Source organism: Geospiza fortis, unplaced genomic scaffold (genome assembly GCF_000277835.1).
Source record: "Geospiza fortis unplaced genomic scaffold, GeoFor_1.0 scaffold37, whole genome shotgun sequence".
Classification (NCBI taxonomy): Eukaryota; Metazoa; Chordata; class Aves; order Passeriformes; family Thraupidae; genus Geospiza; species Geospiza fortis.
The window spans coordinates 680,656-708,499 of NW_005054449.1; the positions used below are offsets into that span (position 1 = coordinate 680,656).

The 27,844-nt window shown below is 45.1% G+C and overlaps 1 protein-coding gene across 2 annotated transcripts in view; it reads left to right on the plus strand.

The window, feature by feature from the left end:
- Positions 1-10: 10 nt before the first annotated feature.
- The window catches only part of SKI (SKI proto-oncogene), a 99,849-nt gene continuing 72,015 nt past the window's right edge, over positions 11-27,844 (plus strand). The window contains exon 1 of one of the 2 annotated variants that reach the window (XM_031062515.1): positions 11-1,811. In XM_031062515.1, coding sequence (XP_030918375.1) covers positions 900-1,811 — 912 coding nt within the window. In that variant the 5' untranslated portion in view covers positions 11-899. The remainder of the gene's footprint in view (positions 1,812-27,844) is intronic. The other variant, XM_005427642.2, reaches the window with a different exon arrangement.

The following is a 27,844-nucleotide window of genomic DNA, read 5'->3' on the forward strand; positions in this document are numbered from 1 at the left end:
AGGCAGACACCAACAAACAGAGGGGGGGAGGCGGAGGGCGGGAGGCTGAGCCCGCCTGCATTAGCTCAGCTCTCAGGCACTCTCAGTCACTGCTGGAAAGAGGAGCTGGGAGGATGTGCGCGCTCTCACCGCGGCTCCCCACGGCACAACGAGAGCACCGGCAGAAATAAGGGAAGGAAGGCGAACCCAGAGCCGAGGAGCCCTCCCAGGCCGAGCAGAGGGACCACGAGAGGCAGCGGAGCCGCTCTTTGCCCGTGCGGAGCCCCCGCGCCGCTTTGGCAGTGCCGGAGATCTGGGCCTTTTCTCCTGCGTTGTTCCTTCCACAGAGCGAGCGTGCTGCCTCCTCCTGCTTTTTACTTTCCTCCCCCGCGCCTTCCCTCGGTGGATATGGACAGAAGGGGGATCACTGCAGAGAAGCAGCAGCCGCCAGAACATATTTGAGCCCCGGGTGCTCGGAGCGTGGCACAGACTTTTTGTGTTTCTGTGGGTGGTGTGTGTGTGTGTGTGTGTGTGTGTGTGTGTGTGTGTGTGTGAGTGAGTGTGTGTTGGAGGTGTGGGAGGAGGGATTGGTTTGCCTGGGGGTTGGCTGAGGGGGTGAGTGCTCGGATGAAGACCTCTTTTTGCCGTGATTCTGTGCTCCATCGGGGCAGCTTGGAGACTTGGAGGGTTTGAAATTGTAACGCGAAGCAAGAGAAAAGAAAGAAGAGAGAGACACGCATACAAAAGGATTTATTTCCTCTCCGTTAGTGGATTGCTGAGTGAGAAGGAGGAAAAACACAAGGGTGGGTTGTTTTATTTTGTTAATATTTTTTCCTTAAAAAATCCCTTAAGTGGATTTGCACCAGGGTGGAAGATAATTGGGGATTTTTGCTGTTTGTTTTGGGAATAGAAACTAAAAAATGGAGACTGTAAGTAGAAGCAGCTTCCAGCCTCATCCAGGACTGCAGAAGACCTTGGAACAGTTTCATCTGAGCTCTATGAGCTCCCTGGGTGGCCCTGCTGCTTTCTCAGCACGATGGGCACAGGAGATGTACAAGAAAGACAATGGCAAAGACCCAGCGGAACCTGTACTGCATCTGCCCCCGATCCAGCCTCCTCCGGTCATGCCTGGTCCCTTCTTCATGCCCTCGGACAGATCCACGGAGAGGTGCGAGACCATCCTGGAAGGGGAAACCATCTCCTGCTTCGTGGTGGGCGGAGAGAAGCGGCTTTGCTTGCCCCAGATCCTGAACTCGGTGCTCAGGGACTTCTCCCTGCAGCAGATTAATTCGGTGTGTGATGAGCTACATATTTACTGCTCCAGATGCACTGCTGACCAGCTGGAAATCCTCAAAGTCATGGGCATCCTGCCCTTCTCCGCTCCTTCCTGCGGGCTCATCACGAAAACTGATGCTGAGAGGCTTTGTAACGCCTTGCTTTATGGTGGCACCTATCCTCCCCACTGCAAGAAGGAATTCTCTAGCACAATTGAGCTGGAGCTCACGGAGAAGAGCTTCAAGGTGTATCATGAGTGCTTTGGGAAGTGTAAGGGACTCCTGGTGCCAGAGCTTTACAGTAACCCCAGCGCAGCCTGCATCCAGTGCTTGGACTGCAGGCTCATGTACCCACCTCACAAATTTGTGGTCCACTCTCACAAATCGCTGGAAAACAGGACTTGCCACTGGGGCTTTGACTCTGCAAACTGGAGATCCTATATCCTCCTCAGCCAGGATTATACTGGGAAAGAGGAGAAAGCTAGACTGGGCCAGCTCTTAGATGAAATGAAAGAAAAATTTGACTATAACAACAAATACAAGAGGAAAGCCCCCCGGGTAAGTGGTGTCTGTAATTTTAAAGGGGGCGGGGGGAATTTCGGTAACATTTATCGATATACCCGAATTGTTACCAGCTGCTTTTCCTTGGAGTCATTTTGCGATTTTAATCGTGTTCTCCATTCTCCCCACGTTTGTGTCACTGTGGAGGAGCAGTGCTCGAGATGGCACCTTTATTTCTCTGGTTGTGTTCTGACCACGGTGGTTGGAGTTTGTTTAAATTACGTACGTGTATTTGTATATTTTACTATGTGTGGACCTTGATCTTTGAAGCCCATCACACTGCCCCAGACTTTATCTGGCAGTGCGTGATTTCGGGTCTTTAAGGGCTTCTTCACTCAGGGGTCAAGGCAAGGAAGAAGGCAGAAAAAGGGAGCAGGTACTGATGGCTCCAGATACAAGTCCATGCACTTTTCTGGCGGATGGAGTGTCGCCAGGGATGGAGGTGCGGGCTGAATGCTCTCACTGCTTGTATGGAAATAAAATGTGCCTGTTAAGAAAAAAAATTATGCCGGTAGTGCAGGTTACTGGTTTATAGATGAAGTGTTCAGAACGTGAATGGAGAAGTTCCTGCTTCTAAAGTATCCCTGCGGAGCCTAAATTTCCCCAGCAGACAGGCTTTTGTATATTGGATTATGTATACATCCAGCAAATGACTCTGTCTAGGGCCAGCTGCAGCAGCTCCTTAAGGTGTTCCATGCCGTGCTGTGCTGAGCCAGACAGCTCAGGCACATTTTTTTTTTTTAGGTGCCACTTGTTTTTCTTTCAGTCTGAGCTGCCTTTAGATCCCAGAATCCCTGGTGTGTGGGTGGGAGGCTGCCTTGGCATCTGGCAGCGGTCCTGCTCCCTGGGCAGCAGTGCCACAAGGCCTTGGGGACTCACAGACACCGGGATGTCTGTCTGGCTCCTGCCACGGTGCCACTGGCTGGGGATGAGCAATTCTGCTTCCTGCTCCTTCCCCCCGGTGCGAGGGCAAAACAAACTCCTGCCTCCCGAGTTCTCCCCTGCAGGTTTGTTATTCGGGCTCTGCCTCACTGTCAGAGATTTCCAAACTTTGGGGTTTTGTGACTGGAGTGGAAGGGCAATACACAAGCCTGGAAAAGAGAAGAAGTTCAAATCCCACTGTGAAAATTTTGAATTCACTTACCAAATACCTGTTTAAAGGGGCAGATATACACTCTGACTAAGGTGGCGCTTTTATTTATAAAAAAAGTGCAACAAAAATACCCAAGCAAACCCCAGATTAAAAAAAAAAAATGCTGTGCAAAGAATTCAGTAATTCCACAAGCAGTGTAGGAGGCCTAGTGAGCCCATCTGACCGGGCTGCACACTTCTGGATTAAGGAGCAGAGTCTGACTCTTCCAGTTTCTCTCCTGGCCCCCGGCTCAGTCCTTGTCCTCACCCCTCCTCTTCCTCCCCGGAGTGTCAGGACGCTGTGACAAGGCTGGGCTGTAATGAGGCACATTATCCCCGTGGTTGGAGGTGGATGTGTTTTTAATGGCTTGTCTATTCTCCGTCAGTCATGTGCCGAGATGGAATGGTGGGGTAGATCTACATGGATGTGAGAGGAGAATATGGCTCTCAAAGTGGAGACATTTTCATGCTAGGAAAGGAATTTTCTAGGGCATGCTTCGTTTGGGAAGTAAAATGAAGAAATCTCCACATTCTTGTTGTTTTAAGGTCCTGTTCCCCTAGCTTGGTCATTTCCAGAGTCTAAAATGAATGTTAGTAGAGAAGTGCTTTCCTTTTCTTGCAAGGCTTTTTCAATGTTCTCTTCAGCTGCATCATCTATCCAACACCCCAGGCGAGGCTGCAGAAGGAGAACAAGCAAAGGTTACTAAACCTTGGCTGTGCCTCAGTTTTTTTGGGGACCCTTTCAGAGGTCCTAGATCAGAACATGAGAAGCACTCTTCCCTCGCCCTCCAAAATCTGCCTGGAGTGCAGAGTGAATTGAAGATACCTAATAGTGAACACCAAAAACTGTGCAAGGAAATGGTGGCCATCTATTTTCTGGAAAATTTTGCCACAAATCTATCATGAAATGCTAAGTCTCTGCATAAATTTATTTGGAAGGTGGCAAGGAGTGAGGTGGGGAAGAATAGAGCAATGTGTGCTCAGACTATGGGGTAGGAAAACCAGAATGTTTTATCTCATATTAAGTTTCATGGCCTTCAGGACTCTTGTATTAAAGCAGTGCAGTCCTGAGGAGACCCTGACAATGCTGGCAGAGTTTTGTACTCTTATCCTTCCTTTTCCTGAAGTCTTTTTCCATTGGGCTTAGCCAACGGATATCATATGCTAAGGTCATTTGTGTTGTAGCAGTGTGTGTGGATAATTACGGAGAGATTTAATCAGGCTCTAAGATTGGTAGGCTGTGGCCAGGGGCAAGTAACATTGGAGTAAAGTTTAGATGCCTGGTGAGGAAATGATAGGATGGTCCCATTCTGTGTGTGTAAGATCCTCTGTGGGTTTTGTGTGTCTGTGGGGCTCTGGCTGTCTGGGGATGAAAGGGTGAAGCACATGTGTCTTTGTGGTGGGCTTCCTTTTTGATGTAGATCTCAGCTTTGCTTTGTTCTGTTTCATACAGAGGTGTTCTGTGCCATAAGCTGCTGTGTCAGATATTGGGTTTTCTGCTTTCAGGAGTGACCTTTTTTTTCAGTTTCTCAATTTATTTATTTCTCTGTGTGTGTACACACATTGCTTTGTGTGGTGTGTTTTCCCTGGGGCTCTGGTAGTATGTTGGTGGCATGGGATACATATGACCAATTTTATGCTGTTTAGGCAGCAGTGAGTGTTTTGACCTTTTCATGTGTCTCCATGAGGTTTCTGTGATGAGGTCTGGAGATTTCTGCCAGCACAGCTCTGCCTTTTAAGGGTCTGACTTAAATGGAGGAGCTGGGTTGGCACAAGCCCCTGGTGCAGATTCAGCGTAGTGGCAGAACTGCCGTTTTTTCCTCCCTCTTTTTTTTTTTTCCTTTTCATTTTTTTTCCTTGGCATGGTTTTAAAGCTTTGCTACAAGGCGTAGCTTTTCCTAGATATTTCATTCCCAGTGCATAATTCTCTCTACATCAAGTATCTGTAGTGATATCCATCCTTGTGTAGGAGATGGATGTGTAGATGCAGAGATCTCTCTGTCACCCGTATTGGTTGAACAAGACTCCTGTTGCCTGGTCTTGCCACTTGCAGAAGAACCCTTTGTCCAGACCTGTGTGAAGTCAACAAAGGGTCCTAACCAAAAGCTGGAGGGAGTTGTGACAGCTGGGGCTCCCCACTAGAGCAGGGACCATAAAGGCCTCAGTCACATTCCTTATACTATTCTAAAATTTTGGTTTTTATATCCTCCTTGTTCATGCTTGGATGAGTAACTGACCTCCCATAGGGTCTGTCACCTTGATGCCACTTCCCAAAGCTCTTTCTTCTCTTGAGCTGTATAACTTCTCCATTTTACTTCCCATGCAGGGTTTGTTGTGCTTTGCTTTCTCTGTGCACCAACACGGCTTTTACTTGGGTAGGTCTCCTATTTCCCTGCTTTTCCCATCTCATCCACCGTTATTGCTGTGGAGCCACAACCAAGAGAAATTCTGGGGTATTTCTAGAAATTAAAAATGTGAATAACCTGATGGGGTTGCAAAACAGGGTCCTAGAAATCCAGCATGAGTGCCAAAGCCTTTTCTTGGGCTCAGCTCCTGGTGCCTGGTGCGTGCTCTCCTGTGGGACCGAGGTGGCCTCGGTGTGTCTGTGGCACTGCTCTCCACTCGCTCCTGTGTGACAGACAGCTCCCTGCTTGCCTCACATCAGGATGCTCCACTCACACAGAATTAGTTCAGACGCAGCCCTGAAGGCTTTGTTGGTTGCTATTTCCAGAAGAGGAGGGTGGGTTCAGCTGTGTCTATTTCGAGCCCTTTTTCTCCAATACTGAACTGAGCAACGTTTGACGGCGCTTTGAGATTCCCCACCTGTGTGCCAGACGTGTACCCTGAGCAGGACTGGCTGTGAGCAGGGCCCAGGAGAGGCAGAGCTGTCCTTGCACGCGTGTGAGCACACCCACACACCCAGCGCTGCTGTGTTCCCACGGTTCAAGTCCCAGCAGCACTTCTATGAAGTAGCTGGAAGCCAGAAGCAGCATTCTGGGTACTGACACACAAATGAGCACATGAGGCCTCCCACTTTATTTCACAATGCCTCCCAACCCAGTGCTGCCACAACATGCAGCTCGCTCAGCTGGAGGAAGGTTTAGCCAGGTCAAGTGTGCAGCAGAATCAAAGAACCCAAATTGCTGCGAGCGGAGCAGCCGCGGGTGGAGGGAGGACGTGGGCTTTTAGGTGCTGCCCAGTGCTTGCTGTGCTGTGCTTTATGGCCACCTGAAAGGCTGCAGGAGTAGAGCTGGAATTTGTGTCTTATCCTAAAGTCCTGCCTTCTGGCAGTAGGAACCTTTATTTGTTAATGGGTATGTCCTGTGGTGGGTGTAGCAGAGCGATTCTGAGTTTATTCCCTGGCAGTGGTGTTCAGACTGCAGGATGGATTTATTCCTCTTGGTAGAAACTGATGTGAAAAATACTGTTGCAAAATTTTTGCCTGACAACTGGGAGTTCAGTTGTTTTCCCATGAAATGTTGAAGTCCTGTGTTCTATCTGGTGTTCAAGAATTGTTTTAGAGATTCTCCAGTAAAAATTTAGAAGTCTCTAAAACAAAAACATTGCTGTCTTGGGACAGTAGTTTAGTTCAGAAGTCTTTCAGAAACTTAAAAGTTGAACTTCAAAAGTGACACCAGCTTGACTGAAATCCCGTGTACCCAGGGAGAGGACAGTGTTTAGCAAACATCAGCAGTTTTTCCCAGGCGTGCAAACAGTTTTACAGATGTTGTAGATCGAGAACAAAGCAGCAGGTACGTGCATGTGTGTTGGACAAAGAGTTTGCTGCCAGTGATCTCATGGTGTTGAGTCAACCATGGCTCTCTCTTGCTCCAGAAGAGTTCCTAATTTCCTCAAGTCAGTTCTCTCGAATTAGGGTGGGAATTATATGCAATCTCTGCTTTTGAAAAAATATTTAAACCTCTGCCTCTCCCTCCATTGTCTGGGCTGTCTCGCTTGCCTCTCCATTTCTGTGGTTTCAGGCTTGGGCGTGTGTCCTGCCCAAACAGTAGCACGCTTTGAAGATGCGTGTAAACACCGCTTCATTTTTGGATGTGCTGGGAGCCTGACACCTGGTCCCTGGCAGGCTGTGAGCCTGGTTATCGCTGGCTGGGGCTGCCTGACCCGGGAGGGTGTGTTTGCACTTGCTGAGAGGCGCCTTTGCATTGGTGTTGTAAAAGCATCTGGAGGCGTCTGCGCCAGGCTGCTCCCAGCGTGTCCGGGCAGCGCAGCAGGGCTGGAGCCTCTCCTTGCTTATCTGCACCCCAGGCACCAGCACTGCCAGAGCAGGGGGCTCCAGGGCCACAGCCACGGCCTCTGGCTATCTGCAGTGTCCAGTCTGACAAAAAACTCACTTTGTGTTCATCTGCTGGCAGAGTCATTTCACCAAAGTGAAGGGTTTGAATGGCCCCAGTGCAGGACGACTGGGCTGGCTCTTACTGGGGAGCACTGGTGATTGAACTCACATTGCTGGCTCAGCTGGCCAGACTGCTTTGCCATCACATGAGGAGCTGTCTCCATGTGTGCAGTATTAAGACACAGATTATTTTTTTATATTTGGCTTGGCTTGGTTGTTTTGGTTTAATTTTAAAGCACACTTTGGACTTGACTCTAATTCTTATTTAAGAGGGAACCATCATGGAAGAGTTACACCAAATCCAGTGGGGGGATCTTGGGAAAAAAGTAGACAAAAATGACTTATACTGGATTGTTGAGAATCTATTGATAGAATCCCTCAATTACTAGGCTGATGTGTTTTAGCTGAGTGGCCATAGAGCACTTAATTCAAATTGATCTTCACATACAGGAAGCTTTACTTTAAAATGTAGGAATATTGCATGTTTTTGTTTGAAATCTGTCAGTTAGAGCATGTGTGTTAATGATACATTTTATCAGATAATATCTACTTGGTGTATGTTTTGTGTATCTGGGTAATGTGTATTATGAATTAATGAATCAGCACCAAATTTTTAATGCTATTCCACTCTGTCTCTAATAAAGGCAGTGTATATTCTTGGAAAATAATTTCAGAAAAAATGTTCTCTGGTCCCTTCCCTCCTCCTTTACACCTTGTGCAGTCTTGTATGCCTGAAATTTCATGGTCAGCATAGAGAATCAGACTCAGATCATCCCTGAAATCACCTGCTCCAGGTCTTCTGGAACAGAGCAGGTTAATCCGAAGGTTTGGGGCTTTGGGGCCGGTTCTGCAGCTCCCACTCAAGAAATCAGCCCACAGTAATTGGAACCAGTTCACCCACAAACCACAGCAGACTCGTGTGTATCAGGCTCCTTCCTGTGTGCTGGCTGGCAGAGACCAGGGGCAGATCTGAACCAGAGTGTCCCAGTGCTCAGGCACAGTGGCTGCACTAAGTTTATGGCCTTAGCTGGATTTACAGGACTGTGCTGACTGTGACCCTGTAGTTCTGTTACTGCAGTGTTTTCATTTTGCTCATTAACAACGATTTGGTTTAGAAGACGTTTGGTGCTCTGATCCTGGTGGATCTCCTTGAATGGGACAACTGGGAGCTGGCTTCAGACTGAAACAGTCCTGTCCTGTTGGTCACTACATGCAAGATTTGGTTTTAAGGTTGTGCTAGAGATCTACCACAGAGATATTATCTTCCTGTATTTAGGATTTGTTAGTTATTGTTTTTTATTTTGTTTTTTATTAATGAATAAATATGTCTAAGGTTAGCATAAGGAGCAGCCTTTTCTGCTGATGCAAATTCAAGGACCACGAGCTTGGCCTCAGAGTCACATCAGGAGCAGGAGATTTGAGTGCAGCTTTCCTTGGCTTTGGGGAATCCTGCTGGCTGATGGAGGCTGGCCCCTCTGCACTGAGATAACGATTTTGCTTTGACTTTTGGTTGGATGAGGTGACGAAAACACTGATACTAATTTGAGCTCTGATCCTGTCAGTGTGTGATGGACAGAGCTCTTGTGGGAGCCAATGGGAATTCCCATGTGTGGAGCTGTTATCATCGCCTCCATCTATGGCTTGGTTGCTATCCTGTAAAATTAGGCTTCTCCAAGCAGTGGATGCATATTAACACACCCTGATAAGCTGCACAAACATATGTTCTGGGAAACAAGGCAGGTCCTGCCATCCTAACTCAGGCAGCCTTCTTCTAACAGTCCTGTTTAAAGTGTCAGGGAAAACGTCCATGAGGCTGGAGATTCTGTGTGTGTGTGTAAAAATTGCAGCATCATTCTGTATGCTGGAGGTAAACAGCAAAGGAGCTAATCAATAACCTGGGCTCTGGCTTTGTTGTTTATTGATTTATGTACAGTTACCTTTGCACATGCTTTGTAGAAAACGGGACTTGAATGTTTGGTTTTCTGTAGTTTTTTCTTAAAAAAAAAATGGAAGCTGTTTGTGTTTTGGTATGAGAATCAGTGCCACTGGAAGCACAAGGGCTGCTCAGGCTTTAAGGGTTAAAAGACAGCAGCAATATCCACAAGGTAATGTAGAGCCTGATGCTTGTCTTTTCCTGGGGAAGATTGCAGTGATGGATTCAGGGGCTGTGGTACCCTGTGCTTTGTTCCTCGCCCGCTGTTCACTCAGTGGTATCGTTTTATAGAATAAGGTCATTGACTTGGATTGCTTCTTGGTTTCTCAACCCTTTTCACCAGCCAGTTTGTGTAATGTCTGTCTGAAACATTGAGTAAGGGCATTGAAATAGCAGACAGGATATCAAGTGTTCGGAAGTCTGGGTTAAGTATAACAGACAGTTCTGGCTGGCGAGAGGGGAGCAGCCCCTGGAGCTCCCTCACACTCAGGCTCTGTGCAAACACCAGAGCAGGGCTCTGCAGCCCTGCTCCAGCTCTTCCCCCCTGTTCCCTCCACACCCATATCATTAATCGTGTGTGGGTGCACCTCTTTTCTAGATATGCCTTCCTTGTTTCTTAGTGGCGCAGAATTGTATGTAATAATGTCTCTTTCTAAGGATTACATAAGTTGAAGATGATTTCTCCACTGGGAGAATTATGCAAGTTTAAACTGAAATGTATTTAGAAAGCTTTTGTGTGTGTGTTTTCTGACTCTCAATGCAGAGGGTGATTTATTTGCATCCTTAATTGAACAACATCTGTTGGGCTTGGAAGAAAAACCATTTCATATCTTTTCACTGTCATATCCTGCATTTTTATGAAGTCCTCTACCCCCTCCACTTCTCACATTACCTGTGTTACAGGTGCTGATTTCCAGGTAGATCACTCATGTGGTGTGGGATGTTCTGGCCTCTGCAGCATTCTTGATGCATATCTGCTGCAGTGTTCACTTGTTGGATTTCACAGACTCACACAATCACTGAGGCTGGAAAAAACCTCTGAGGTCCTGAGTCCAGCCCCTGATCACCACCTGAATGCTGTGTAATGCTGCTCTTGGTATGCTCTGACCATTTAGTGAGGAAGTTCCTGCTGCCCTTGAGCAAAATCAAGGTTTGTGTCCCAGGAGGAGAAAGCACTGCAGTCAAGAGCATTTATCGAACTTGAAGAGAGGGAAACAGCTCCTTGTTTCAGTGTGAATTTCTGTATGAAGCTCTTCCTGGCACCTGTACCCCTGCCAGAGGGTGCACAGGTCTGCAGAGCTGTTCCTGCAGTTCCAGTGCCTTTGGGAGAGTCACTTTCTTTCCCTCCCTGTGGAGTTCTGGAGTGCTGCACTCCTGGTGCTGGGAGCTGCTGTTTCCATGATCACAAAATTAATTCTGCTGAGTAATAAAAAATACAAGTTGCACAGGCATCCTGCTGCTTACCCACACAGAGGTTGCAGTAGTACCAATTAGAAGCAGTGAATTACTTTAAATAATTAAAAAACTAAGTATTAAATTTTTCTAGGTTCTGTATTTTTTCACTCTATAAAATCTTCAAGATTTTTCAGGTTTACCTGTTCATAGCATTAAAATAAGTTTTATAGCTTTTATACAGAGTACTGGGCTAAAAAAGGCAGAAAATGCCCAATATTAGGGCTAAAATATGGTTTGATTTCAGTAACAATCAATGGTGTAATAAATTTCAGACTTACACTTTTGCTATTAAGAATTATATGATAAACAGGCTTTTCTGAATCACCATCATTCCACAGTTGGAAAACTTACCTGAGTTGAAAGATAACAGAATATCATCCAAAAAAAAAAAAAAGCCATTTTTAACTCCCCACTGGCAGTTCCAGTTTATTCAGAGAATTATCTCACCTGTGCTGGTATAATTTAGAAATATTTCTTTGAAATAACTGTGTTTAGAGTGGTGCAGAGCTGCTGGGAGAAGTAAATCAACCTGACAGCAGCCCAGACTGCAGCATCAGGTCCATCATTGATATTTCTTTGTTCCCATTCAGTCACTAATAAGAAACATGGCATGCAAGGAGTCCTTGTCCTTAAATAGCCAAACATTTCGTTTTATTTGGCTTTTTGCCCTTTTTTTGCCACAACAGTGTAGTTTTTTGTAAAACCACTGGAGCCAAATAACCTTTGGGCCATTTTCAGTGGCAAACAGTGATAGAAGTGGAGTAAAGTGCTCTATTTTACTATCAGTGAATATGCAGAGCTACTACTCAAAGGCCTTGGCCCTCACAGTCTGCAAATTAAGTGCTCTTTTTCTAAAACCTTAATTTCTAAAAAGGTTTCTGCAAAAATCTTTTTTTATAATGGATTCATAGATCATTCTTTTGCCCTGTTGATTCTAGAGCAAAGGTATTATGTAGAGGACTACTGAGTTCTGAAAGAAAAATCATATTGTATTTTTATTCTTGTATAGTTTTATACTTTTATTATATAAATTTTTGAGTACAAAATGAAAGTAAATCAGTTATTTAGGGGATAACTGATTTATTTTGAGGGGAAGAAGAGGTAGAGAGAGTTGGCAGCGCCTTAACTACTATTTGCTTGTATTTGTTGTATGACTTGCTTCATTATTTGTAGCATTAACTTGTTATTGTGTCCTTTAAGTAAATTTGATCTTTTTGCAGTTTTTGAGCAATTAACCTAGCTGTGATGAGGCTTGAAAGAATATCATCTGCACACCTGTTTAATGTTAAAGATGAGGCATTCAGTGCTTTGTGGCTTTAGCTTGAAATTCAAGTTGCTTTGAGTCATCCCTTTAGTCTTTTGTTTGGGTGGAAAAAAGGAGTGGCAGCAAAGGGCCTGCAGCTAAGAAATGAAAGAGCTGAATTAGGTTTTAGAAATGTTAGTCTTGGCATTTGGGCCATTTGCATTTGTAGAGATCGTCACGCTTGCCTTTAGCTGGGCTTGAGCAGTGTGGGGATGGAGAATGTTGCACATGTCTGTCCCAGTTGCTGCTCAGGGGCACTGGGAGGAGCTGGGAGCTCTGGGCTCACCTTCCCACCACCTTTCCACCACGTTCCTCGTGGGGATTATTGCTCCACCTGGATTTCCATGCTGAGCTGCACAACTGCCGTGGTTTTTTCTAATTCTGTGACCCAGAGGGCTCTTCACTCTTAAATCACCAACTGAGTCACAAACATGGGACAGAGCTGCTATCAGAGAATCTCAGTGTTCTCTGCTTCCCTTATTTTGGGTTATTTTGGGTTATTTTATTTGGGTCGTTTGGGAATGATGGGAATGGCAGATAATTACAAATTTTCCTTGGCTGTGATTGATCTTAAAGAGTCAAAGTGTTTCCTTGTTGCTCCAGCCTGGAAGTTTGCTCAAACCTTCCTTAAATTCACACTGAGTTTAGTGGTGGAGAGGGACAGACATTGATATTTTTCTCCTGTGGTTATTGAAATGAAGGAATTGGGGTTTTCCAAGTAGAAATGGATTCTCTTGGAGGTAAACTCATTTTTTGTATAGATGAGCAGACAGTGATCATGGGTTAAATAGCGGGAAATGGAAGAGATATAAAACATTTGCTGTAGTTCTGAATATTACTACTGGAGTAGTGACTGATTGCAGTGAGTTCTGTTCTCCTGTTCCTCACAAATCCCTGGGAATTGTGTGAGCAGCCCAGGCTGCTGTGCCACCACTGCGCTGCTGGTCCATGCACTCACACTGGTGTGCTCCTGGTGAGCTTTGTGAGAGAAAAGAGAAAATTCTAAATGTCCCTGTGGTCCAGACCTTGAAGGTTTGAGAGTCTTTCCTCAGTTCTTTGGCCTGGGATGCGGCCAGGATAATCTGTGTGATATCAGTGCTGTCAGGGAAACCCTGAAAGGGAAGAAATTGGAGCTTCCCTGCTCCAGACCCTGCCATGGAGCCCCCACTGCCCCAGTGCCTCACTCCAGCCTCTGTGGCTTGACTCCACTGAGATCACTGGACTTACTTCAGATTTATTAAAATGTAAAAATCACTCCCAAATGTGCCCAGGTTTTCCTCACTGGCAATGATTTGAGGCCCACATTCTGCTGAGATGTTACAAGTGAAAATTTCACTGGAGATTTTCTTTTCAGATGTCTATTTGAATTCTGCTCTTACAAATTTACATGCAAATTTATAATTGAGGTTTCAAAAAAAATTTTATCAAATTTGCCCTTGTTAGCTGGACTAATTTATTGGTGCAGTTTTCTCTTATTGTAATATGATTTGATTTCAGTAGAGTCACACACAACTCCATATAGTCCTTTATTTCTAAGAGGGATGCTCATTCACGTGCTTGTAAAAGAGCAGCTGGATCCCATCTTGGCAGATGTGAAAAACCCTTACATTGAAATTGCTGTATTTTTTTGTATGTAGGTTTTTTCCCTTGAAAAAATCTCTTAATAATTAGATCCCCCTCACTTTTGAACTTTTTTGCTCCCTCAGCCAAAATCTTAAAGCCTCTGTGACATCAGAATTAACTGCTGCAGACAATTGTGATGTCACAAAGTCTCAGGGAGGAGAAATATGGAGACACACAAATCCTGCTCGAACCAATTCCTTAACTAAGAAAAGGTTACTTGGTTTTTGTTTCAATTTTAAAGCCAGAAACAAATTTACCTTAGATTATCATGACAAAGTAACAATTGGGTTGATCCAAATTCACTCTCAGCCGTCACGTAAAGGCTTCTCCAGTCTGTGATTCCTACTTGGACAGAGGGAACTGCAGCTCTCACTGTAGGGCCAAAGGAGAATTGCAGCCCTGAAAATTTTGGTAAAGACCAGCAGGGCAGAGCCATGTCCCAAAGGAGAAGTTTGCAGAAGTAAATTCATAATTACCAGCTCTGTTGCTCCTCTTCCTGCTGGTTTGGACACACTTGGTAGCTCTTCTTTTTTTTGGGGGGGGGAGTGTGGCGGTGTTTTTGTTGTTAGGTTTGTTGGTTTGGGTTTCTTTCTCCAAGCTCCTTCTCTAGGCTCTGTGCCCGAGTGCATCTCGGGATTTCCCTTTTGCTGAATGAGCTGCTTGTTTGAGAGGGAGGAAGTGAGGTCCCTTCTGGATTAGGAGGGAATGGGGGTGGAGGGTGGGGAAATGTCCTGTTTCATATGCAAAGCACACTGAACTGAAAAAACCCCACATGAAAACCTTTTAACAAAACCATCCATGTCACAGACTGGCAGAGCAGCTGCTGGCTTTGTTAGGGAGAATATTAATGTTTCAAAGACTTACAGAACCTTTTAAAAATGAGATAAGGAATTGATTTTATTTATTTTAAGATACAAGCTGAGGCAAAAAAATTCTTATCAATATCTGTGAATGGAATGTGCAATCAACTGATGTGACACCAACTTCCACACAACATGGTGAGATGTTATGATCTACACTCTTCTTTTGGAGACTGGAATGGCCCTGATTCTCCAGGTGTCCATTGGTGTAAGAGCTCTCACTTGGAAAGCAGATTATTGAAAGGAACTCCTAGAACTGTTTTTTACCATGTGGGGAAGTTGTGTTCCTGACTCTGAGTCTTTACCCACTGTAAAAAACATCATCTGACCTCCTTGGAGCAGGGCTTCTGCACACTTTGGGTCTTTTGGGAATGATGGGAATTACAGATAATTACAAATTTTCCTTGGCTGTGATTGATCTTAAAGAGTCAAAGTGTTTCCTTGTTGCTCCAGCCTGGAAGTTTGCTCAAACCTTCCTTAAATTCACACTGAGTTTAGTGGTGGAGAGGGACAGACATTGATATTTTTTCTCCTGTGGTTATTGAAATGAAGGAATTGGGGTTTTCCAAGTAGAAGTGGATTCTCTTGGAGGTAAACTCATTTTTTGTATAGATGAGCAGACAGTGATGATGGGTTAAATAGCGGGAAATGGAAGAGATATAAAAAACATTTGCTGTAGTTCTGAATATTACTACTGGAGTAGTGACTGATTGCAGTGAGTTCTGTTCTCGTCTTCCTCACAAAATCATGTTGAAAATCTTTCCTGAAATTTCTATTTCATTCAGAAACTGGCATTGTTTCTGTCTTATAACTTAGTTTATGTTACTGAGCTGCCTTCCTGTACAAGGAAGTGCTTGTGTAATGCCCAAGCCATTCCCATTCCTCACTGAATGATATGCAAATCTAGTCAATTAAGCAGGGGGGATTTAATTAGCAGTTTAAGTTCATGTGTGAAGTGTCTTGCCTTAATTACTTAACAGTTTTGTTGCAAATTTGCTAAGGTTTTTTTTTTCCCACAGAACTATCAAAACTGTGATTATATTTATTTATTTATTTTATTTTTTTTGGTAACATTTTCCAATCTTGAGCATTGTCCAGTGCCTTTAACCTCTGTGTGCATGTGTCCCCCTCCTTCTGCAGCTCTTTTCAAAACTGGGGGAGACAAAGCAGAACTATGGTTATTGTCTCAGAGCAGAACAACACATACAGAAAAACCTCAGGAATTTTGGAGTGAAAAGCCATTTATTTGTTGGTTTTTTTGCTGCTAGGTGACACCATTATAGTAGTATCAGTAGCAGCCTCATGTGGTTGTCATGATTCTGTTAAATGGTGGCTTTTACTCCATGTTCTGCCTGGCCAAGGTGCTTTTCTGCAGCCCTGCAGAAGCTCAGGCTGTGGCTGTGTCAGGGGCTGCAGTGCTGCAGGTCACTCAGTATTGATACAAACACGATTTCTGTGCTGATATCAGACCTGGTGAGTTTTTATTTCACATATATTCCATCTATTTTATTTCACAGATATTCCTGTGGAATACCTGGGTGGGTGAGGCTGGCTGGGGGATGTTCAGGTCCCTGCTGATGTGGTTTGTGTGTCCTTGTCTTTGGTGTAAGGGTGGGAAACTGCCATGGATTGATGTGGAATCACCTGCTCCTCTCTTACCACTCATATCTGCATCAAAACTCTGAAATCATGGGCTGCTGTAGCTTCATGCTTTGTTCCTGCTCTGTTTGACACCAACAGAGGGCTGGTGTGCGTTGGTGACCCGAGACCAGAGCAGCACCAGTGTGTTTGGGGCAGTGCAGGAGTGTCCCAGAACAGTCCCAGTGCCCAGGAGTGTGTGCCCCAGGCTCCTCAGGAGCCCCACTGCTCCTTCTGCAGCTGGAGATGCCCCAGGAGGAAACCTCAGGAGGAGAGGAGGAGATGTTGGATGTGAGGAGCTGTGTGAGAACCCAGAACATCCCTCTGTCTGTCCAGGATGGCCAGGACCCCTGCCAGGGGGCTCAGAAGCCCTGGCATGGAGCCCAAAACACCTGTGGGTTTGATTATGACCTGTGGAGCGAATTACCAACCTTCTATGAAGATCAACAAGCCCCAGCAGTTTAGGGAGAATAATAGTGGAGTTATCACGAGGTGGAAAAGTAGATTTTGGGGTTTCTGGCATGGGGGTTCAGGAGGCAAGATGGAAGGATCTGGATGTGTCCAGCCTTTCTCCTTCTTCTTCTTGGCCTCCATGTTCTGCTGTGATGTTGGCACTTTTGGATTGGTTTAGAGTAGAAGCTCACTGTCTAACACAGGTGATAGGTATTGGGAAGGAATTGTAAATACTGTACATGTAGTTTTTAGTATAAAAAGATAACACCAGTGTGCCTCTGTCTGTCCTGCTGAGAGGACCTCAGCAGGACAGGAGAAAGAATTTTATAGATAAGAAACAATAAACAACCTTGAGACCAAGAACTGAAGAGCTCTGGGAAAAGAAACTTTGGAACTCTTCTCAGGGTCGCTGTGAGCAGCAGAGATCCCGGCAGAGCTGGGCAGGGATTGCCTGGAGGAGCCCTCAGGACCGCGTCTGGTGCTCTGTGGCTTCCCAGAGATCCTTGCTGGGAGGGGATGGCTCTGTCTGGCCCAGGGGTTGGGTTGCAGCCTGACCCAGGCTGTGGGATGGAGCCATCCCGAGCTCTGCCCCCCTGAGGTCTCCATCTGTATCTCATGGCAGTGTGGTCCTTTTACTGACTCTGGTTTTGGATCTGTGATGTGCATGCATGGAGGAGAGGCTGCTGAGGAGCAGGAACAACACTTTAACATCCAGGGCACTGCACCAGATTTACAGTGATTGTTTTAAAGGGTCACTTCTCTAGGACTGACATAACTTCATGATTCCCCATCAATACCTTGTGAAATTTTGTTTTCCACAATACACAAGCTGCCTTTAACTCTGTGTTGTTGGTGGTGTCATAGTGACATCCTGGGTTTAGAACTTTTAGACTTGAAAATGGGATTTCTACCAAGCAGGAGTTTGAGACACATGGGTAGGAAAGTGCTGCATTAGTTCTAGTGACTGATTCTCACATCTGGGCATCTTGTAGAGAACAGATTTTAAATAATTCAGTGCACAGATTGAATTGTCTGCAGTAGGAGGGTTGTTAGAATCACTTCACTCAGCAGACATCCAGTCTGGGCAAAAGGCTGGAGTGCTCATGTTACTTTCAGGTCCTTGGGTTAAAGGATTCTGTTTAAAGATTTACTGTAGCACCCTATGATGGGAAATTCACCCTATTAATAATTCTCTTTATGAAGACAGGAGTCCTCATTTCATGTAACTGCTCTTTGTAAATTGCTCTTGTGAAACAAAGCGATCAAAAAGAAAGAATAAAACCACTACACTTCTTACAAGCAGAGACTGAAATCCTGAGTTATCTCCACCACCCCAACCCCCAATATTAGTGGAAATGTCAAAGAATCCTATAATACAAAGCACTTCTCCCTCTCCACAGACTTGCAGCACATTTCAGATTGGCCTGTTCAGGTCTTCCTAAGCACAGTGTAAGGGGCTCAAGAAAGCAAAAGTTACCAAAAAGCATGGAGTGTCCTGACCTATTTGGTTTCCAAACAGAGGTGTAAATGCTGGGATTCAGAATTTTCATTTTGCTTTGAAATTTCATTCCACTTCTGAAAATAGAATAATATAAAATACTCACTTTTAATTGCATCTGTTTGTTCCTTGATTTTTTCCCTGTGCTTTCCCAAGCTACATTCTGGAGGCATTTTCTGCAAATTTATTATTATTACTAATCTTAGTAAGACCCTGCATTGGTGCCAGGATATTTTTAAAGAGAATTTCTTTCCAGTTCAGCCAGGGCAACCCCTTTGTTGAACCTTCTTTTGGATGGTGTTCCCATGTGCTGCAAAGGCGCTGACACATGACCTCGTTACACATAGAAAATCCTAAATGTCCTGCCCCTTGCCAAACCTATCACAAAACTACCCATCACCCCCTTTTCAGGATCCCAGATGGTAAATAGCAGCAGGAGGTGAAAGGGGAGCTTTGTCTCCATTCTGAGGCCTGTTTTAAGTATTCTGTGTCTGTCTGTATCCCTCTGCTTTTCCCACTCTGCCCATAAATTAGCAAGCCAGCTTTTCTGACGAGGGAAGACAAAATGTCCATAAGCTGCAGCAACATCACCTACTCAAGTGAATGTTTTTGAACAGTTCCATTTATTTGATTGTGATCTCTCTTCATTTTGGTAGAACCTCTGCCTGCCCTCCTCGCTGCAGCACTGAGGGAAAGGCTTTTCCCAAATACCAGACTGCAGTTTATAATTTCTGTGCCACATTGGAGTTTACCTACAAAAACAAAAAACCCAAACTCAGAAAAGAAAAACCCCACAAAGATCTGCTTGTCTGGTTGCAGTGTTTTTCTAAAGCCAAAGTGGCAGGAGGAGCAGCAGTTCCAGCTGGATGGGGAGTGCTGGGAGCAGCTGGGAGCTGAGTTAGGAGGGGATTTCTCAGGCAGGGATATGGGCAGGGGATTCAGCAGCAAATCTGGGACCATTTTGAGAAGCTGTGGGGATGCACCAAGCAGGATATTGTCTCTGCACACTTCCCATGGAGTTCCCCTCGCTGGCAACAATTTCCTGTCCTTAGTGCAGGAAAGAGGATGCTGACTTTTGTGCAGGGGGATGGTGTGGTGAGAGCTGGGCTGGCCTTGGAGCAGCCTTGGCTGTGTGGGGGCAATAGCTGGGGCTCACCTGGGTTTGGGCTGGCAGGGGTGAAGGATGTGTGGAATTCACACTTTGAGCATCTCTCCAGTATCAAGCTGACCTAAACATGCAGGAATAGGAGGCTCAGTGGTTTCTGTGCAGGTTTCACTGAGTGGCTCCAGTGGCTCCTGCTCAGTAACACTGATTTATGCTGCCCCAGTACATGTCCCTGTTTGTTGGCACAGGTTGTTTGTTTTTCCTTAATTAAGATACTGCATTCTACTTATTCTCCCTTATAATTCCCCAACCACCCTGCATTCATCTGAACCTGGAATCTGGCAGCTTTGTCAGGCTGAGATTAGTCTTTCCTCTGACCTGGGCTGGAGCTGAAGTAATGACTTTCCAGTTTCAGCTGACTGGAAATCAGAGGCTGGTGAACTGAAATACTGAAGGCTTAATGAATTCCCTGGATTCCCTGGTGGTTTTTTGGTACATCTTTATTTTAAACTGTTGAATATTAATAAGGAAAGGGGAGTGGGAGTGCAAGGCCTGTTTACTGTCTAGTACTTGAAAGGGATATTCTTTTTATTTGTTTGTTTCATTTTATGTTGCAAATATTGTTGTAGAAATGCTGTATGTTCGCCAAGTTCCTACCTAGTCTTAGGATGCCAAGTTGTTGTCAGCTGGGAAGCTGCTGGGAGGGATTTAAAGCAATATTACCTCTTTTGCAAATGTGGCTCTCAAACCAAGAGTGAGTCCACCTTTGACCATTTTTAATGAGACTTCATATTTAAGTTATGAGGAGAATTATGAAGAAGAGAGAGAAGAGCTCAGGTGTCAGTTGCTCCTTTTTTCTGGGTAAGATTACTCTGCTTTCCACACTGAAATTGATTAGCAAATTTTCCTCTTTTTTTCCTCCTCTGAGATCTCCTATGTTTCTCCTGACCTGTAATTTTATGTATAGTCATCAAGTAAACTCGATCTGATGGGCTCAGTTCTGACATGTTGTGTTTTGACAGCACATTTTGTTCATACTGACTCAATACTTTTGAAGCTGTAGTTGCTTGGTCACTTTAATTTGACATATACTTAGTTGCTGCCAAAACTCCTTTTGGCTTCTTCCCTAACACCAGCCTACTGTTCCTGTCACCTTCTTTGACTGTCACTGGTGCTTTTATGGCTGCACAATGTGCAACAACTCACCAGGGAATCAATCTGCCTGAAAATTAGTTGTTATATAAGGGAGAGTCACAAAAATTAACTGAACAAATGTGCTGTTGAGTGGCCAGCAGAAGCACTTTGGGGTTTTCTCACTGGGGTTGTGTGTTGCTGTTTGAGATTGCCAAAGGTGTTAGAGTTTCACTTAAAAGTAGGGTGTGTTCATGGTTTATCCTTTACTCTGAACCCAAAAAAAGATAAATAACAGATGAACAATGGTGGGAGTGGGGGTTAGAATCAAACAGTACTTCTGTAAGTAATCTGTAATTTGTTGAACTTTTGTGTAGTAGATATGGCTGCTAGAGCTTGGGTCAATGTCTTAAACACCTTATTAGGCTCTTGCTCTAAACCAGGAGCTTCTGGAAATGCATTTTTCAATTTTTTTTAGAAAGGCTTTTGATGGATGAAGCTGTAAAATGAATAGAAATAGTGTCTCCCTCTTCCTTTTTCCTCCTACTCAACGCTCACACACAGTCAGCCCTGGGGTCTTTTCTTTCTGTGTGGTTGGCAGAACAGAGGAAAAGAGAGAGAGCAGGAGACTGTCTGGGCCCCTGGTGCTGTCAGGAGAAGAATAGCCGTGCTGTTAGTGCTAAATCCAAAGGGACAGCCTGGGAGCTGTGTGCTGCAGCAGCCAGCGGGCTGAATTAGTGCCATTTAGGCACTGCTAAGAGGCTAATTGAGTCACTGGTACTTGCTGATTAAACCAGCAAATCCAATAATGTATGGATGTGCATGTTTGGGTTTGGTTCTGTGCTCCCTGGAAAATAGGCATGCTGGGTTTGCTGTAACTCCTTCCACTTTGGGCAGGTTGCTCAGGAGCTTAAGGAATATCAAAATGTCAAAATGAATGTTTTGGGGAGAGCTTGCCTGTATTCCATTCTCCTCCTCTTTGCAGTAGGATTGGATGAGAAGGCATTAAAACAGTTCCATTGCCAATGGCTGAACTCCACCAGTTTTAAAAACACTGCCTTAAGTGAGCCCCGGGTTTAATGTGGGATAATCCAAATTGGGAGGTGACAGAAGGTAAAGAACTGAAGCCATCCTTGGTGGGTGATATATCCGTGCCACGTGGGGATGACAAACAAAGCCTGTGTTGGAATTTTGGTTGGCAACCATCTCCAACCACCCCACCTTCTCAGAGGTGTGTTAGTAATGCACAGGTGGTGCTGGCACTGTGTAATAATGAGGATTAGAATGTGGGTAAAGAGAATTCTTGGTTTCAGTGGGTTAGAAGGGGAGTTCATCGAGAGTCTTTTAAGCTGACCTAAAGTTTATTACACCCTTGCCATGTATTTTCTAATCCATTTTCGCTCCTGAAATGTGCCCACAGGCAGGCTCTGCTTCACTTCTGCTCGCAGTGGTTGTTATAATGATTGTGGCTTGATTGACTTCAGCAGAATTATTCCTAATTTGCAGCACTCTGACTGGAGAGCAGAATTAGATTCTTGTGTTTTTCTTTGAAGTATGCAGAGCTCTCAGGGAGGCTGTTGTGCTGAGGGCATATTGCTTTCAGTGATTCTTTTTAATTTCGTTTTTAACATTTAAGAAGAATAAGACGCCTCTCAATCTAAACCAGAAGGACTTGTATGAAAAAATAGTGAGACTCAGAGGCGAATGGTGGGTTCAGAACCTTGTGAGTCACTGCGGGGAGATTGACAGTTTGGGAACATGAACGCGGAGGAGTGAGGATGGGATGCTCAGGGGCTGATGAGATAAGGGAGTCTATGGAGTGGCAGCACAGGGGTCAGCAGCAGCGTGCATCTCATTCCAGAGTTAAACTCAGGCATTGGGAAATGGCATTCCTTGATGGCAAACACAATCTGACAGTTCTCAGCTAGCTACAGTATTCACCTCCTCCTCCTCCCCCCAACTGCGGAGCAGTGGGTGCTTGGGAGATCGTGTCTGTTCTTGCCTTCAAAGCAGCAACAAGAAAATATTTAAAGCCACAAGCACACCTTGGAGGCTGAGCAGGGTAAGTCAGGTTAGAGAGACATTTCTGCACTATAAAAACTGTGTCCCTGTTGAGGCAGCTCTGTCCTTGGGGCAGTCAGTCTGGTTTAGCTCCTGCTCAGGGATTACAAACCCTTCACTTGATGTGGAGCACTTCACTTCTGTCTTTCTTCTTTGTCTTTCTTTCTTCTTTCTGTGTATGTGAAAGAATTTCCCTCTGTTCATGGGCAGGCCTGAACTAGATCAGCTCCTGGAATTAACTACATAGGAGTTCATTCATCCCTCCTCTGGAATTACTTGGTGTTTGCTAGGTATAACTTGTTCATGGGTGGTGTTATTGTTATTACCATAGGTGCAGGGAGGTAATGCTGCCTCAGTGGGTAGGGCAGAGGATTGAGGCAAGAGCAGGTTTTTAGAGTCCCAGCTCCTGACACCACTTAACTGGGTGACCTTGGGCAAGTTACTTCCCTGGCAAGTCACCTCACCTCTCTGTGAACAGGACTAACAATATTTACCTCCCTGCCCAACAAGGCTCTTAAGAGGAATTTTGTGAAGCATTTTACATATAGACAGGAGTGTGTTAGTGCTGAGAGTTGTTGTTTCTTGATGAATATGTATGAAAGGTGCCAAGACGTTACCTCACCTTGGCCTTCACACGTTACTCATTACAGGCTTGTGGTTGCTCTGAATTTAGGCAGTGGCAGAGACAGGGAGTGTTGTCCTCAGAAGCTGGTGACGTACTCAGAAGAGAAAGTGCCAAACAATTTCTCCTCTAATTAGCAGTGTGTTAAAAGAAAAATGTATTTATTGTGAATATGCAGTCCTTCTGGTGACATTTTAGGGATGGGGCCTAGGAAGGCTGCTGTCAAACTAAGTCTGTACTATTTTTCTGTAGAGCTTTTTATGAGATCCTACGATGGAACTCATACTGCTGAGGGAGGAGAAATAATGGTGAAACATTGTGCTGTAGTTTTATTTTTGATTCCTGACAACTGAGCTTTGACAGGGGAATCAAGAGCACAGCCCCACGAGGAGGTTGCACAAGCGCCGTCTCCAGGGTGTCACTCCTCTGGTGTCAAGGAAAACTTCCTCTTTTCATCAATTCTGCACTGCAGCTGCTCTGAAAGGGTGCTCAGAGCTGGGAGGGTTTCCAGTTTGTAAAGGAGAGACGTGATCCTCATCTCATTGGATCTTTTAGGCAGAGTGGGAAAAGGGCAGGAGCGCTGTAAGGGAAACCATCACAGATCTGGGATGGGGAGGAGAATGTTCTTAGGCAGAAACTCAGGAACACGGCCTTGTGTAGGGGTGCTGGTGCCCCTACAGCCAAACCCTGCTCATTTTATCATAAATGTGTGTTCTCAGATGTCACATGAAGAACGTGTGAATTCATTTTTAAGATTTTATGGATGTTATTCTTGAGCTCTGCCAGTATTTTGTTCCGTTTCTGTTGTGCTGTCTATGAAAAAAAAAGGAAGGAAAAGGAAGGAAAATTTTTGATGGTGTTGCCACAGGAGTCCATGTTTGGGTTGCAGCTGTTGAAAGGCAGACAGACCTGAGTACCAAGTGCTTTGTAATAACATCCCAGCCCTGCAGTCCAGAGGTCTTCTCAGGTGATGTGACTCAGTGGTGTAATGACAGCTCTCAGATAACATCTGTCCCTGCTCAGAGCCAGCAATCTTAGCTTTAGTCTGCTGTGTTGGCAAGGCAGGTTTAGGTCAAAGAGAAACCTGTCAAAACTCTGATCTGAATGGAGAACTGGGCTTCCTCCTCTTCTGACATCTTTGGGTTCTGTTTTTTGGCCAGGGCATTAACACTCATCTCTGGAAGCCCATGGTGTTCACTGCGCGTGGAGATAAAGAGTTAAAAAGTGAATGTGTGACACGAAGAAATATCGAAGGCTGTAGAGTCAGCTGTTGCTGTTGTTCTTAGCAGTCTGTAAGAAATTTCTGGAGTGCTACAGTCCACTCTTCCACAAGTCCTGTCAAGCTGAATGGTTCAAGAGATACAGTGGATTTTCACACATTTTAGGGGACGTCTGTGATAAATTAATTGGGGTTTATTCACTAGTAAAACATTTGGCGGCCGGTTTTCCCCCAGAAGACTCCCCAGTCCTTCCATGGCTGGATTTCTGTGCTGGCTGAGAGCACACACAGCTCAGTTTTGTGGGGTTCACACTTGCAGATGCAGCTTTTGTAAGTGTATGTGTGTTCTTATAAAATTCTGTATTGTTATGGTTAAAATGAAAATGCTTTACCTGGTAAGTGAATGAACTTGTAGGGTCAACTGTTTGTGAAGTGGAAAAAAATCTAAATCATTATGTGCAGTTTTGACCCCATATTCAGGTTATTGTCTGGAGTAAGAAAAGTTACTTTCAGTGGTGGAAGATGGAATGAAATTCAGACTTGTTGTTAAATGTTGGTTTTTGTTAATAGAGAACAGAACATGCCTTTTCCAGATTGCAAGCTAAGTGCTACATACAAAGTCTGGCTGATTTTCACTAGAGGCAGGAATTGCTGGCTGGATTGTGTCCATTGTAAGGTTTGGGAGGTTTTGTTGTTTGTCATGGCTCTTCTACCCCTGACACAACTCTGATCCTGGAGGGGCTGTGTGAGCACACTGGGGTGACCTGTATTAACCAGCCAGGTGTTGTGGCTGTTGGAAGGTTAAAAAATTTGGTGTGACCTGTTCCTTAGACCTTCCCCTCCTCCTACCTTGACTTGTTGATAGTTTGAAAATAACAGGCTTGAAAATTTTTATTTTTATCATTTTAAAATTACAGCATCAGGTAGAGGTCCGATGTAAATCAGAACTTTTCACAGTAGCAAAAAGGTTCCCATAAAGAAATACTTTGTTTCGTGGTTTGAAACACAAGTGCACTGATTGGCACTTCCTCCCTGTGCTTGTGGCTGACTTCACCTTGTCACACTGGGGAGATCTGTGACACTTAGCACCTGATTCTGCTGTGCAAAGGTCAGGCAGCTTTCACAGATGATCTTTTTGGGATGTACCAGAGATACTTTCCAATTTGCTTACACTCATTTCACGCACCTGTGCATTCCCTTCTATTCAGCTGACAAAGGCAGTTGAGTGTAAGTGAGAAATAGTTTGTACATTTACTAGGAGTAGTATTGCCTGGAAAGCACCAGTGGAACAGTGCAGATGCTTACTGGAAAGGTCTCCTGGTTTGAGGTTAGAATTCTTACCTTTGAAAGCAAGAGGGGAATTTAAATGTGGGCAATTACTTTATATTAAATGTGCTTTCTTAATTTGTAAAGTGCTTGAAGATGTACTGACACGAATGGCCCTATGAAAGGGTGAGTCCATGGCAATAAAAAAGGAATTTTGCAGATTTTTGTTCTATGTGAGTGCTGATTTGACTGGATTGGATTTGTTTAGTTGAAATGGTTCTTGTTTGAGAAAATTAGAAGGGCTTCATTCCTGTCATAACAGAATTGGGTCACTGTATTTAACTGGGTCATAGGAGTTTCCAGCATGGGAGGCCTTTTACCATGTTGATGAGGGTAAAGTATTAAGCAGCCCAGTCCTGTTAACTCTTGGAAGGTGTTGAGCTTTCTGCCTGAAGTACTGAGAGAACCCATGTGCCCTCTGAAATGCCAGCTACTGCTTTACCCTGGTGGTTTGGTAGCTGAGCTGGGAGCCAGGGTTTGGCTTCTGCTGTGGCCTGAGGCTCTCCTGTATTTCACTGGGGGAGAGGGAAAATGCAAATGTAGGGAGCTGTGTGTGACCTGAGTGCTGTGGGCTCAGCTATTCCAAAGAACCCTGCTCTGAAATCACTGTTGTGAAGCACTGGTGAGTGTGGGAAGGCTTTAGGAGCAAACCCCCTCTCATTAGGGAGAGTCTCCCCGTTTGTCTGCGTGCTGTGAAAAGAGGCAGTGTCTGAAAACCCAAACAAAACCCCCGGAGCACAACAACTGGCCCTGTTCCATGAGCCAGCCCTGCTCCCAGGCTGTCCCTGCTCCAGGAGCCAGCCCTGCTCCCAGCACCAGGGGCACGGGCTGGCAGGCAGGGCCAGCGTGCCCATAAAACCCTGGGATTTGTGCTGGAGCCGGGAGGCTCCTCGGGTTCAGCTCGGCTGGAACACAATGTTCAAGACAATGCTGTGGGATCCAGCTGGAGCTTCAGCGTTAGTGCAGCGTCAGCCAGATGGAAATGAGGTGGAGAGGGCTGCACAGCGCTGGGGGATGGGGAATCCCTTCCCTTTCCTGGGAGGGGAAAACAATAGTGACTCTGAAATCCATATTCACATGTATATCTGCAGAGTTCAATGCGAGCTCTGATGGGCATGCTGGCAGTCAGCTCGTGCCAGCGAGATGTCACTTGTGCTTTGTGTAGGATTGAGGAAACAGGGCAGAGAGGAGAGGCTGTGCCACTGCACCAGGGCTGGATGGGCACCACAGAACCAGGGCATGTTCTGCCCTTTGCCGCTGAGCTCCAGCAGCCCCAGTGAGTTGGTGTGTGCAGCTGGACGTGCCCAGTGTTGACCAGCTTTTCAAAAAGTACCAGATGTATGCAATCTAAAATTGCCAATATTGAAAGGTACAAGCGCGTCTTTGGAAACTTTCATTTCTCGATGTGCCACGCAGCTGGTAAGCGGTGATTGCCCAAATTTGTCCTTTCTGCCACCTTTTATTTCTGCTGATGTGAAGGGATGTGCTAAAGGAGCACAGAGCAAGGTCCATCAAGTTTTTCTTCCCCGATTTACAGCATTGCTTTGTTCTTTGCAATGGCTGGGATGGGGTAAGGCATCATGTGTTTGAGTAAAATGATAGTGAAACGAAGCTCCCATCTCCTATTTGTGCACGTCGATGGAGTTGAGGTTTTAGATCTCTCTTTGCACTTGATGCCAAAATTTGATATGATGAAAGTAATTTCACATTAGTAGTTGCTTTGAAGAAAAATCTGTTCTGTTTCATCTCTCACTTGCTGTACAAGATTGGAAATTGTGAGCTCTACTGAGCCTGTGGAAAATCTGTGTGACTGTGGAGAAACTGGGAGTGTGGAGTTCATGTTTTCATGGAGAAGACAAGGTAACTTTAGTACTCCTTGTTCCTCAGTCACACCACCTTGTGCTGCTCTCCTGAGAGAAAACATGAAATTCAGCAACCTACTGTCCTTCATATCTTGCTTCAAATGAACCAAAATCCATGGAGTTCACCTAAGGATGGTTGAAGGAGCTTGCTAGGTGGCTTTTCACTGGAGCCATGGAAGTTCTTCATATGGTTTGTCTCTCCATTTTCTATCCATTTCCCATTTGAACTGAGCAAAAGCAGAGCTACCCGAATGCAGATTGAAAGAGCCAGTTCTGTTTTTACAGAAATAGGAAGAAGGAAGGATTCCTCCTTTACAAGAAGGAACCTCCTCTCTCCCTCTTTCATTGGTTCATTTTTCCTCTTTAAGGGTGGAGGTCAGCAGGTTCTAGTGAACTCTGCTTGAAAAGATTGAGAAATATTTTGTGGTGCATTCCTGTAAGCAGGCTTGGTTCAGC